At 33.6% G+C, this 14,463-nt stretch overlaps 1 protein-coding gene across 4 annotated transcripts in view; it reads right to left on the bottom strand.

The window, feature by feature from the left end:
- Positions 1 to 14,463, bottom strand: part of GOSR1 (golgi SNAP receptor complex member 1) — a 51,647-nt gene that overhangs the window by 33,710 nt on the left and 3,474 nt on the right. For all 4 annotated transcript variants that reach the window (XM_045069996.1, XM_004746913.3, XM_004746914.3 and 1 more), the window contains exons 3-6: positions 10,960 to 11,047; positions 10,501 to 10,608; positions 6,455 to 6,546; positions 2,892 to 2,966 (exon numbers count right to left, since the gene is read on the bottom strand). In XM_045069996.1, coding sequence (XP_044925931.1) covers positions 2,892 to 2,966; positions 6,455 to 6,546; positions 10,501 to 10,608; positions 10,960 to 11,047 — 363 coding nt within the window. The remainder of the gene's footprint in view (positions 1 to 2,891; positions 2,967 to 6,454; positions 6,547 to 10,500; positions 10,609 to 10,959; positions 11,048 to 14,463) is intronic.

The following is a 14,463-nucleotide window of genomic DNA, read 5'->3' as shown; positions in this document are numbered from 1 at the left end:
AGAAGGCAGACACTTAACAATTGAGCCACCCAGGCGCCCTGCCAACATTAAGTTTAAAGACAAAAAGTATTAACGGGAACTGGTAAAAACAATTACAAAGTTAGGCTTTTGTTTTCTTTTTACAGTTTGGCATTCATTTATAAAAACTGTTTTATTCTTCCTCAAGGCAAAAATATGTACTTTTGAAACAAGCTGTAGAAATTTACATTATCATATAAAATGTTAAAATTTTTTTTAAAAAATCAGATAAAAAAATCAATGCAATGTACAAAATCACGCTTGTTACCTCAGTAATTGGGTATTAAAAACTTTTATCCATGAAAGACCAAAATAAAAATTACCCTAGCAGCAAATCTGGCCTACTAATTACAAATGAACTATATAATCTATAATCACTATAAGTTTCTATAATCACTTTTAGGTTAATTTAGCTACTACTACTTTATGCTTCTTTTGCTTAGCTGTTTAACCTATGTTTTCTCTAATGAAAATATATCCCTTATATTAAAAAAAAATCTATTACTGGAGAATTTTTACCTATCTTGGCATAAACTTTAAAAAAATCAAAATATCAGTGCTACTGAGGGCACTGGGGAATGTTTATACATATGCCACAAATGGGACTCCAGCAAACCTTTAGAGGGAAATTTGATAATAGCATATCAAAAGATTTACAAATGAATATATTCCAATTCTAGGAACTTATCATAAGGAAATAATTACAGATATTTGTAAAGACTTCAATATGTATAAAAGTAAAAACTGAATGTAATCCAAAAGGCCAACATTATGGAAATGGTTGTTACACCATGGATTATCTGTATTATGAAACAGATAAAAAAGAACAAATAAATTATCAAATAACATGCAAAAGACTCCCAATCTACTGATGAGTAAAAAATGGTTACAGAATCTGTTCTTACAAGTGATTTCAATGGTCTCTTTTGTGTTATCCATACTTTCTAAATTGAGTGCTTTATTATAATGAGCACTTATAGTTTTTGTATGGAAAAAGTTCTGAAAAGATCTTGCCAATTCTTCCCCAAAGCACTTAGCCAATGACATAGGGATGACATTGAAAAAAACAGAAAAAGTTTTCCATATTATTTGTATACATATCATCCATCATTTTATTTTATCACCTAACAAATATTCATAATTTACACATAAAAGATTGATTTTTCCAAACTGCATTTGGAAGCTATGTTCTAATACTGAGACCAATGACTAAACCCTTGTTTTCAGTCCTGACAACTTCCCTAATTCATCAGAAGCTCATATTCCATTCAATTCTTCCTGTCTCCATTTCTCTCTGTATAGAATGAGCACATACAAACTTTTTCACAATACTGAAAGGAATATATATAAAGTATATCATATATAAAACTGAGAAAAGTGGAAAACACCTTTTTGATTTCCAATATTCTCATTTTTATAACCCAAATTATTTGTTATATGCCCCTGAACAGATGTATTTTTTCCCTGTAAAATGGACAATATAAAATTCCTGATGGGTTTTCTTTGAATTATTAAAACAAATACAAAACTGCAAATTTTCATACACAATTATAATAAGCAATATGTTTTAAAATACTAAACAAAGGATATTAACTTATATAATCACTCTGGTATACTCTTTGGCAACAAATTATTCTTGAGGTAATTCAACTACTGCATTTCTAATTTTTTAGTATCTTTTTAAGGCAACAGAGAAACACTGATGGAATCTAACCTTTATTTTGTGCTACTTGAGTATCTTACCCTTTAAATTTACTCTGTAACCAAAGAATGTATTAATATAGCTTTGGATGTAATGCAAAATTCTTTATTTTTTAAGTTTTTATCAAATAGAAAAAAACTACCAAAGCTCGTACTAACTATAAAGGAAACATACTTTAAGAAAGACTGCCCCCTTGTGCCAATCAATAACAGTCAACAGATTAAGAAAGAACACTAAGAACTATATCTAACACGAGAGGAACCCAGGCTTCTATTTTTTAAGTTTTTAAATTAAAAAAAATTTTTTTAGGAGCCCTCCTTTTTTTTCAAATAGTAAATTACATTTCATTTCATTTACAGAGACCTTGGGGCAAAAAGGTGGTGTCTGGAAAAAGGTTTTGATTTTTCCATGTTCTGATTACAACACCTTATATACCTAAAGTGATAATCTTTAAAGAAAAATAAATTGAACAGTACACTAAGCTCATACAGACATGACTAATTAATGATATTCATCAACAAATATCAATGTAATTTGTAACATTTATTTATAATGGATACTAGCTGCTCAAGGCCTTAGAGGCTACAGAGGTAAGTGACTTTCTGACCCTTAAGTTCTAAAAGAAAATATTAAGAAACCAGTAGCTTGCAGAGAAAAACATACACAAATAAGGGATAGAATATGGTGGCTTGTTCTAAAACACATATATAGTTCATCCAAGTCTTTAGGAATTTTCTTCTCAATTCTCAGGACATAGCAATTTCTCTGGCTGGCCTATTACTCTTTATAAAGCTTCTCAGCTTATATAAATGGTAACAGGCCATTCAAACATAAGTCATTATCAGCATCTTTACTACATAATCTACAGTAGTGAACAAATATATCAGAAGGATAGACTTGCTAAAGACATGAAACATTAAGGCAGTAAAAGATATAGTACAAGTAACAAGTGATGTGAATGTCAATTTTGGATGGTCGATAGCATAATATCTTTCCTAATTAACAGCTGAAACAGTTACAATTCCACTTCTACCAAAGAGAGTCGTTAGAATTAAATAAGTTAGCACTGATAAAGCACTTGCTATAAAAAACGCAAAATGTTTGTTATGTCAATAAAGGAATTAGTAAGTATGGGAAACTACACGGTATGTATGTATACAATAATACCTACTTTCGAAGGTGATCATGTTCTTTCAAAAATAGTTCAGTTCTTCTGTTGTTTACTCCAGACCCACTTTTATATGACCTACAATAAAACAGAGAAAATGTAAGAACATTTCTGGTAGATACTGCAAAACAGAAGTAACTGACTCTAGTAATATCCAAAGCAAACAAACTGAGCCTCTCCATAATTTTGAATGAAGTTACAATGTTTGATCATTTTCATCTTCTAAAAATGACATACATAGTAAATAGATAAATAAAATTGCTTCTCTAATTTAGGGCTAGCTCTTTATTTTTTTTTCACCAGAATAATCCAATGTTTTAAACAAAAACATTACTTGTCTTTATCTATTATTATTTTTGTCTATTATTATATCTTTATTTTTCCAAGTAGACATAAAAGTTGAAACTGATAACTACACAGCCCTTGGGGTAGGAAACTACTGCCATGGAATGTTTTCCTTCACAGTGGTATATGTAGTCTATCAACTAGAGCCTACAGAGTTAAAATGAAGCTTAAGACCTGCCAATTTTGGCATACTTAAGGATTTCTGTCTTGGTCTGCAGTAAATATTACACGAAAATGCTTTCTATCCTTACTATCAACACTTTCATGTTTCCACTCTTTACTCAAGGTAATAAGAACAAAAATAAAAAATTGGAAGAAACTGCACATACACTAGAGTAAGACAAAAGAGGGTCATGCTGATAAAACTGAACTACTGGCTAAGAGGCAGTGCTCATTTGCAAAGCACAGAAGGAAAGAAAATCTCAGGTAGAGCAGCATGAGATAACCAAGGACAAGCAGGACTCCCAAGACAGATGATATACCTTTTTTTTTTTTTATAAAAGATTTTTTATTTGACACAGAGAGAGAGAGATCACAAGCAGGCAAAGAGGCAGGCAGAGAGAGAGGGTGAATCAGGCTTCCCACTGAGCAGAGCGCCTGATGTGGGGTTCAATCCCAGGACCCCGATATCATGACCCGAGCCGAAGGCAGAGGCTTAACCCACTGAGCCACCCAGGTGCCCCAGATGATTTACTTTTATTAAGATATATATATATATATATATATATATATATATATTTTTTTTTTTTTTTTTTTTTTTTTTTTTTTTTTTTAGGGCTCCTGGGTGGCTCAGTGGGTTAAGCCTCTGCCTTTGGCTCAGGTCATGATCCCGGGGTCCTGGGATGGAGTCCCATGTTAGGCTCTCTGCTCAGCAGGGAGCCTGCTTCCCCCTCTCTGCCTGCCTGCCTCTGCCTGCTTGTGATCTCTCTCTGTCAAATAAATAAATAAAATGAAAAAAAAAAAAAGATTTTATTTTAAGCAATGGCCACACCCAACATGGGGCTTGATGTCACAACTCCAAGATCAAGAATCATGCACTCCTCTGACTGAACCAGGCAGGCATCCTGAAAACAGGTGATCTAGATTTAAACCTATACTCCCATCATTAACTAGTCAGTTAACCTTAGACAAATCTCATAATACCCAGTTTTATAAAATGGTACTAATAATTTCTATCTGTACCAAAAGATTATATGAAGCCCGAAAAGAGATAATACATGGAAAAGTAGTGTACAATTGCAAAGAACTTTAAAATGTTAGTTATTACTACTATATTTCATCTCACTAATCTTATTCTGCTTTGTATTATATTAATTTGAATATATGTCTTACTCCCCTCTAGCACCTAGATTATAAAGTTTTTTTTTCTTTTTTAAAGATTTTACTTATTTATTTGACAGAGAGAGATCACAAGTAGGCAGAGAGGCAGGTAGAGAGAGAGAGGGAAGCAGGCTCCCTGCTGAGCAGAGAGCCCAATGCAGGGCTCGTTCCCAGAACTCTGGGATCATGACCCAAGCCGAAGGCTTAATCCACTGAGCCACCCAGGAGCCTTGTAGCACCTAGATTATAAACTCCTGTTGGGCTAAGTTGGTCTTTTCATTTCAAGCCTCTACTGTGCCTGATCTAGAGTCTTACTCATGGCTGTTAATCAGGAAATAGTTTAATGAATGGATGAAACCTGTTTCTTTTATGACTGTTTTTCAGAAAGCAAGTTATTACAGTGGACTATATTCTAACAATTCTCACAAATTTAGGGGTAACAAAATGCCAGTATAGGCTGTCCCCTATACTGGTTCTCAATGTATACCTGAAAATACATACATAAATAGTCTGCACAGATATTAAACAAAAGACTTACATGTTCCTGAGAACTAAAAATATTACAAAATATCTAATTATGGCAGAAATTTTTTTTTAGTCCTTCATGTTTCACTAAGTACATAAGACTAAACATTAAATAAATAGAACAATAAAAACTAATTTACCAAGATAATTTTTAGGGGAAGGAACATAACTTTGATGGCTAGATAATCCTTGATTAGTTTTGAGCAAAAATTTTGAATGCAGTGAATATGAAATTATTTCTTTTGCAAAAGTCTTATTTTGTAACAAAATAAAAGATTTCTAGGAAAATGTTTCAAGAGTACCCATGACACATATCAGTTTATGATACGGTAATGTGTAATGTGTATCACAGCTATGTTTATGAAACACAGTAATTACTTATGAAACAGTAAGTATCATACATTTATCATAAGTGAGACAATGATAGGCATCATTAGATGGTCCAAAAATGAAAGTCTTCAGTTTTAATTAGATGCTCAATGGATTTAACTTATTGTGTTCAGTTGTGAAAAATGCTTTTTTTTTTTAAAGATTTTATTTATTTATTTGAAAGACAGAGAGAGAGAGAGAGAGAGGGAGTCGGGGAAGAAGAAGAGGGACAAGCTGACTCTGTGCTGAGCACGGAGCCCAATAGGAGCTCCAACCCACAACCCGAGACATGACCTGAGCTGAAATCAAGAGTTGGACACTCAAATGACTGAGCCACTCAGGTGTCCCATGAAAAAAAATTTAAATGTCCATATGAAACATCAGAATGCATTATTGAAGGTGAGGTAAAGGGATGAAGAACAAATTTTTAAAATTATGGATTGAGATTAGCATAAAAACACTGGAAGTTCTTAAATAATTTGACGTACGCTATTAAGTCTGAATAAGACCTGGAAAGCACGATATTTCAAATTCCAGAGAAATAAAGATTACTTTAAATATATTATATATATATATATGTTACCTAAAAAATTACTCCATATATATAAAACTGTTAAGAAAGAGGGTAGGGGGGTAGCTGGTAAATCAGAAAGAGAAACACAGAGAGCTTCAGTTATTGGCAATATCATTAAGGTGGGTGGTAGGAGATCAGAGAAAAACTCAGAAGATAGCATCTAAGCTGGATTCTGAATTAATACAGTAGAGTCAAGGCTGGCAGGAGCCAATAATAAAATGAGGAGAAGCTAGAGAAGACCAGCAAAGTAGATTAGATTCAGCAATGTTTAAAGAACAGTGAAATGAGAATTAGAGAATTCTCTACAAAATTAGAATCAGAAACCCTGAAATCTAAATTATGGTTCTGCTACTCAATTTACAGTTAATCATAGATATGGTCTAAGTCTAAATATGAGTAAACATCCTACAAAATAACATAAAAGATAACTTACTCAATATCCTTTCGTACTGATCCCATGAGATTCTCCCTTTCCCGTATTGCCATAAAGTTTGCTTTGGTTTTATGAAATTCATGTGTATAATCCTGCAATAAATCAACATCCAATCTCAACATAAGCTCATGTTTTCCTCTTACTGAACGATTAGATATTGTCATCATATTATAAATGTCTGTCAGGAAAACTGCTATTTAAGAATCAAACAGTCAAGAAGTAAAAATAACATTATAATCCCTTTCCCCAAGAGTGACCATCTTCTTTCAAACGAAAACAATTCAGTGTTAGGGTAACAGACCACTAAATCACTATCCTTTGTATCTTCTAGTACTTTGTCTTGTGGGACAGAATTATTAAGAAAGAAAAAAAAAAAAAAGATAAAATGATTCCAAATAGCCTAGGATAAAATTTGAGGGGATCTCTCTACTTATTAGTGTATACCCAATGGGGCTTATTTTCAAATTTATCTTTTTGGAATTCCCACAGAAATTTAATTCCTAAACCAGTCAAAGGAAGAACAGAACCAAAAGAATTGTAAAGAAAAAGTAATCTTCAAATATTTCCCTTTCTTTTTCTACTACCATACTTTTAAGAGATTAAGGAATATTCATTACTTTTTAAAATTCAGAGATGTGTATAGAGAAGATAAAAATCATGATCCCATCTCCCAGAAAGCCCTTACTGCCCCTTTAAACACGAAATATAAATGAACATGGAGAGAATACTAAAAGTGCACCAAAAGGGACAAAAACAAAAACCACCCTGCTCTACAGCTCATAACTCCCTTCACTTTCTTTTATTTTCTTTCAGGAACTGTGTTTCTGTATATACAAACTTCCTATTATTTCTTTGATTTATGCTAAAGAAATCAAACTACAGCTGATCCTTGAAAAACAGATTTGAAATGCAAAGGTCCACAAATATGTGGATTTTTCTTACAGTACAGTTCTGCAAATACATTTTCCTTATAATTTTTTTTGTAAGATTTTTTTATTTGACAGAGAGAGACACAGCAAGAGATGGAACACAAGCAGGGGGAGTGGGAAGGGGAGAAGCAGGCTTCCCGCTGAGCAGGGAGCCCAATGTGGGGCTCGATCCCAGGACCCTGAGATCATGACATGAGCCAAAGGCATACGCTTAATGACTGAGCCACCCAGGCGCCCTTCCTTGTAATTTTTAGGTAACATTTCTTTTCTCTAAGTTATTTTATCATAAGAATACAGTATGTAATATGTATAACATACAAAATATGTGTTAACCAACTGTTTATGCCAGGCTATAGTCAGTTGTAGGCTATTAGTACTTAAGTTTTTAGGAGTCAAAGTTATATGCAAATTTTCGACTGCACAGGAGTGGAGAGGCAGGGTGTCAGCACCCCCAATCCTCACATTGTTCAAGGGTCAGTTGTACTTTGCTATATACCTTCTTTTCAGTAGTTCATAAGGTATCAAGCAATCTTTTCATATTAACAAACAGAAATCTACATTCTTTTTAACAGCTGTATAGAATTCTATCTTATGACTGTCATAGTTTTGTCAATTCCCTACCAGTAAACATTTTAGTTATTTTGTTGTTTTTAAAAAATGCTGTTTAAAAAATAAACATTCTTGTATATATATTTTACTGACTCTTTCTCTTTTTAAAGTGTGTTTAAAGAGTAAATGCCTAACAGATGAAGTGGATCAAAGAATCTTACATTTAAATTTTGATAGTGCTAAACTGCCTTCTAAAAAGACGACCAATTTATGTTCCCAGCAACATAGTGAATGAGGGCCCATTTTTCTATTATCTTGTAATGTGCTAGAGATATTTCAATAGTTGCTATTCTGACAGGTGAAAAATCCTACCTCATTTTGATTAGTATAGTTTCCTTTTGGCATGTGGATGAACATCTTTTTATGGTTTTGGTCATTTTCTATAAGCAGCCAGTTCATATCCTTTGCCCATTTTCTTATTAGGTTATCTTTTTATCTCTATTATTTCTCTGTACACTAAGCAAATCAGACATTTGTTATAGTTTTTCTGCTATTAAGTACTGTTCAGAAATGTATAATTTTTTTAAAAAGACTTTATGTATTTATTTGACAGAGACCAAGCTGGGGGAGAGGGAGAAGCAGGCTCCCCAGTGAGCAAAGAGCCTGACGTGGGCCTCAACCCCCGGACCCTGGGATCATGACCAAAGCCAAGTGCAGATGATTAATTGAGCCACCCTGGCTCCCCTAGAAAGGTCTAATTTCTAAAATGTATAATTTTACTCATGCTTTATTTTGAACTTCTATAGTTTATTTTTTCTACATATAAATCTTTGTCCGTTTGGAATTTATTCTGGATGTGAGGATTGAGACAGAAATTCAAATTTGTTCCTCCTGGTCTCTCCCTCTTCCCTGCAACCACCACCAGCCACATAATTAGCCAATTATTACAGGCCTACTTAATTTATGATACTCTGTTTCCCAATGATCTAAAACACCACCTCTAGGGGCACCTGAGTGGTGCCTTCGGCTCAGGTGGGATTGAGGCCCACATCCAGTACTCTGCTCACTGGGGGGGCCTGCTTCTCTCTCTGCTGTTTCCCCTGCTTATACTCTCTCTCTGTCTCTCTGTGCCAAATGAATAAATAAATACATAAATAAAATCTTAAAAAAAAAAACTTAATAATAAATAAAGTAAGATAGCACCTTTATCAGAAACTTAATTTCCATGTGAACTCTGTTCTGTTCTATTGGTTTATTTTTTTCCTCCAGAATCAAACTGTCTTAATTCTTCCAGCTTCTTAACAGGTTTTAATATTTGGTAGAATTAGGTATCCTTTACTACTTATCTTCATTTTCATATTTTTTTTTCTTGGTTACACTCGTATGTCTGTGATTCCAAATAAACTTTGATGTCATTTTGCTAATTAAAAAAGAAAAAGAAAAAGAAACAAAAACCTCTTTTTCTATTTGGAAGACACTCAATTCATAAGTTGGCTCAGAGAGAAATCTTCCAAAGGCAGAGTAATTCCTTCCCGTACTTAAATCTTTTATTTTCCTTGTAAAGTTTTATACATGCAGGTACTATTCATTATTATTAAATTTATACACAAGGATTTCAGTTTCTTCCATTATATTTTCTCTCAGGTTACTGGTTATATGTAAGGAAACTTGTTTCAATATATTAATTTCAAAATCTACCATTTTATTAAATTTGTTTCTAATTTTTTCAGTTGTTTTTCTTGGTTGTGTTAGATAAGTAATTTTTCACTGCTACATAATAAAAGTTTTGCCTCTTTCTTGTCACTATTTAGATCTTGTTTATTTATATCTCTGTCTGACTGCACCATCAAGAACTTCCAAAACAATAATAAACATCTGTGATGATTGGGGATATCTTTATCTTGTTTCTTTCTTCAGAGGGAATGCTTTCAGTACTTTATTATTAAGCATCAGGCTAGCTTTAACATGAGATACACATTTTTGTCTTAAGTAAATAAAGTATCCTCCTATTCCTATTTTTATAAGCGTTTTTAAAATTAGAAATGATTGCTGAATTTTTCCAATATTGAAAACACTTGTCTTCCTATTTGTACTACTTCCTATTTAACACATTTCTATGTAAATCTGAGAGTTTATTTCATTTTGTTGGCACACTTTTAATATTTTCTCAAACAGACTAAATATAGTAAATTACCTCCCTTCCAGTTCATCTTCAAAGCCTGATGAAAGTACACTCTAAACCATGGTATTTGGCCTATGCATGACCATTAGCTATTTCACTGTTACTGGGAGCTAGCAAGGTCTCCCACAATAGAAGTATATTTACCTAGTGATGAATATTATTCATTTTTACCAGGCAAAAGCAAGAGCTATCAGATATTTTCAGAATTTTATCATACCAAGAGAAAAAAAAGTAAAACAAGACAAATTTCTACAGCAAAGTATTTATTGTCCCAGAAGAGTCTTCCCTTTATTCTCTTAAATACATTTATACATATTCTATTCAGGGATTTAAAAAAACAACAACAACACTACAATAACTTAAAAATCTCAAACCCAATACATTACCTGCAAAATATCTCTATGTCTCTGTAATGTATGCATCAGTGCAGCATTCAAAGATGGGACACCTGCACTGTTGGTATATTCTGCCATTTTATCATTTACTCCTGTAAGCTAAAAAGAAGAAAAAGAAAACAAATAAAAATATTTTAAAAAGCACTATAGATAATAGAAAATTATTTGCCTATATGCTTGTTTAGCTAAGAGCAAACAAAAAGACCACCCCAAAACCAAAGACAGAGAAGGATTCAGTACTTCCCCCCAAGTAGTCCATAAAGCCTAAAATAATACCCATAAGACCCGAGAATGGCTATAATCAAAATTCAAGGGGCCTGGACAGGCACTTATCTTGGATGAAAGGGTGATTTCTATAAACATGTCGGTGTTAATATAATCTAATACCGTATCTAACAAGTGATTAACACAGTTGACTAATAAAATAGCCATTTAACAGAAAGTACTTACCCTTGCCAAAAGCTGTTCAATCTCAATTGCCATTGTTTCAAACATTCTGTCTTGGCTTGATCCATTTAAAAGGGGTGTTGTGTCAGAGCTAAAGAGAAGTTCCATTAAAGAGAATCCATTACTCAAACCTAATTCTTTATAAACATACTTAAAATAATAAGGTACTCTTAAAGAGGTCAAGTGGAACCCCAGAGATGTTCTCTGTTTAACTATAGTTTTATGAAGTTTTCCTATATAGATCACACACATTCTAATTATTATAGTCAGTATAAAATAAAATTTGTTTTTGTGGGGGTGTTGGGGTGTTGTGGTGGTGCAGGCAGTGAAGAGGCAAAGGGAGGGAGAGAATCGTAAGCAGGCTCTACGCCCAGTAGAGAGCCTGACGCAGGGCTCCATCTCAAGAGTTGGATGCTTAACTGACTGAGCCACTCAAGCACACCACAGTATAAAATATAATTGTATAGAAGTTGTTTTAAACTTTAATACATACATCTAACCTTAATAATGTAAAGAAATTTCCCAAATGAAAGTAACTTACACAATACAATGGCAGTGCCCAATTAAATGCTAAATCTAAAAGAGCAAATTATGTGGAACAAAACCATAGAACTAAGTAGTACTACATATAAAAGGAAGCATAAAAGGTATTACAGATTATGTTATGGGATCTGTGAGGAATAATCTTTTAATTTTTACTCCAAAGCAATAATGGCTCCTCAAATTAAGTTCGCTCTTCTTACCAAAGAGAAATAACACTGAGATTTACATAAACTAGATTGGGTACCTAGTTATTAAGTAATCAGGAACTGACTTTAAGTCTAATACAGATAACCATGTCCAGCAACTCTCTACATTTCCACCTATATTATACAACTGTTTCAGGTTTTGTTTTGTTTTGTTTTTTAAATATTTTATTTATTTATTTGACAGATATCACAAGTAGGCAGAGAGGCAGGCAGAGAGAAGGGAAGCAGGCTCCCCACAGAGCAGAGAGCCAGATGTGGGGCTCAATCCCAGGACCCTGGGATCATGACCCGAGCCGAAGGCAGAGGCTTTAACCACTGAGCCACCCAGGCGCCCCTGTTTTGTTTTGTTTTTAACAAAGATGTCAACTGTCTTCTAATATGAACAGTCAGTCAAAAATCTAACTTTTTGCAAATGAAACTTACGTTTGACAGATTCAAATCCTAAATTAAAACCAGATGTCCAGAAAATTTCTCTTGCCTCTTCTGAAAAACCACTAACCTTCATTCTCTCCCCAAATGGTATGCATTATCATGTGAGCAGCTTAAGAGAGATCTCAGTTATACTAGACACGGATAAGTATGCAGGCAATGACAATGCTCTTCAATCTTGCTGAAGACTTTGTCCTGCCCTGTGACAGTGCTTGGGTGTGGTGAATGAAGAGAGATTAAATCATCAGTTTAACATCAAAAAAACACTTTCGCTACTATTTCTCTTCTCCAGGTACAATTCCACAGCAATAGTAATGGGCAATGAAATAACCAAAAAGTGACTAATAAAAAGGATTTTTACTTTTAAGATGTTTAACTAGGTCCAAATTTTTATTGCTTCTTAAAACATGTCAATTTACTTGCCTTAAAATATATCCTAATATCTAGTTCTTTATATGTCAAAGTCAACCCAAAGTTCTGTGGTTATGTATTAGAGTGCGCCCAGGCAAAAATGCCTTAAATACTACTAATACAGATCCTCCCCTACCAGATACATGAAAAAGAACATTGGGCCAACGAATATGAGCTCCATGAAGAGGGAAACTGCCTGTTCACAGATATATGGCAAGCACCTAGAATAGTAGTGCCTGGCACATGGTAGATACTCATTAAATGAGTACGGAGATGAGGAGTATAGAGTGAGGAGACTATAGAGTATATGAGAATGAGTATAGAGTGAGGAGACAATCTCTATATTCACCATTCTTAGAGTATAGGAGTCCACAGAAATAGTCAAAAACTCCCTTCTCCACAATACTACGATTCAGTTAAACTGAATTTATTTTACAGATATGTGATGATCCATAGACCATCAAGTTCTCAAAATACAGAAAGTAAAAAAAAGTTACTCCTAGATGAAAAATTGTGGTCATTACTGAGATTCTTCATTATGACATGCTTTCAATCTGGACAATAACAAAACACTTAGAATACACACTGGATCTTGATCCTCATGGCCTGAGGCTTCTTACTAAAGGGAGAGTTGGGCTACAGGAATCTAAAAACTCAGTCTCAATCTATTGTAGAATTCCTTAGGAAATGTTTTCAAGATAGTTTTCCCTTTAAAAAGGTCATAAAAGTATAAGTTCATGAAGCACAGTAAACATAGAAAAAGCATCATGCAACTGTGTCTCCTGACAATTAATTCAGTTTCAAAACTGTATGCTCACTGGCATAGTCAAGTAGGAGACTTAAATTCAGGAAAAATGCTTTCCAGTGATAAAATTAAGTTTATACATACAAAAGAACCTTCTTCATTTTCTTTGCTTGCTAAATAAAGGCAAGTCCAAAACAATGTACTACAGTCAAAGCTTTATGACATGCTGGCAGCTTACTTTTAGGTCCTATAGTCAATATGTTGGCCTTGCTATCTTTAATTCTTTAATAATATGCACTTTTGGCTATGGTATTGAAATGAGTCTTTTGTTGGAATGTTCACAGAAAGGTTTAGCGTACAGGCTCTGGAGATAGAAATACCTGGGTTTAAACCCATGCTCAATTTTTATTGTTTTATTATTATTAGCTGGAAAAAAATCCCACCCACTGCCAATCTTCAAAAAAGTATGTGAAAGAAAAGATAACAACTAACTATGCAACCAGCAATTCCACTGCTAGATATACAATATTTGTATAGGTAAAAATGTTCCTAGCAGACTTCACATAAAAGGCTAAAAATAGAGTACCTGATACCTGAGGAACTCTGTGTCAGCTATTAAAATTATTATTAATTAGCAAAAATTAGAAACAATGTCCATCTACAGACTACAATACACAACTATATGATCACAATATGATACTATATGCAGCAAATGAATATACCACAGTTAAATGTATCCAAAGCTTAATCACAAAGATAATGTTAAACAAAAAGCGAGTTGCAAAACTACAGAAAGATACCATAAATTGTTTAGGAAGCAAACATGTAGTAAAAACATGGAGACTATGCGGAAGCAGAAAATGGGATACTGATAACTGAACTGATAATGATTATTTCTTGAAGAGGGAGATAGGCACATGAGGACCCTTTATTCTTTATACCTTTCTAAGTATCTTAAATATTTCCTAATTTTTTTTTTTAACAAGTAGATGGCCTAAAGTGAGCATAAGATTCAAAGATTACATTTTCCAGGTGTTCAATATAATAGCATTTCTCAAAAAAAAAAAAAAACCCTCAAATTAAAAAATAGCTTGGATGGGGCGCCTGGGTTGCTTAGTGGGTTAAAGCCTCTGCCTTCAGCTTGGGTCATGATCCCAGAGTCCTGGGATCGAG

This window comes from Mustela putorius, unplaced genomic scaffold (genome assembly GCF_011764305.1).
Source record: "Mustela putorius furo isolate JIRA1106 unplaced genomic scaffold, ASM1176430v1.1 tig00003962_pilon_pilon_pilon, whole genome shotgun sequence".
Taxonomy (NCBI): domain Eukaryota; kingdom Metazoa; phylum Chordata; class Mammalia; order Carnivora; family Mustelidae; genus Mustela; species Mustela putorius.
Note: the sequence above shows the minus strand (reverse complement) of the source record. Positions and strands in the feature narration are given on the sequence as shown.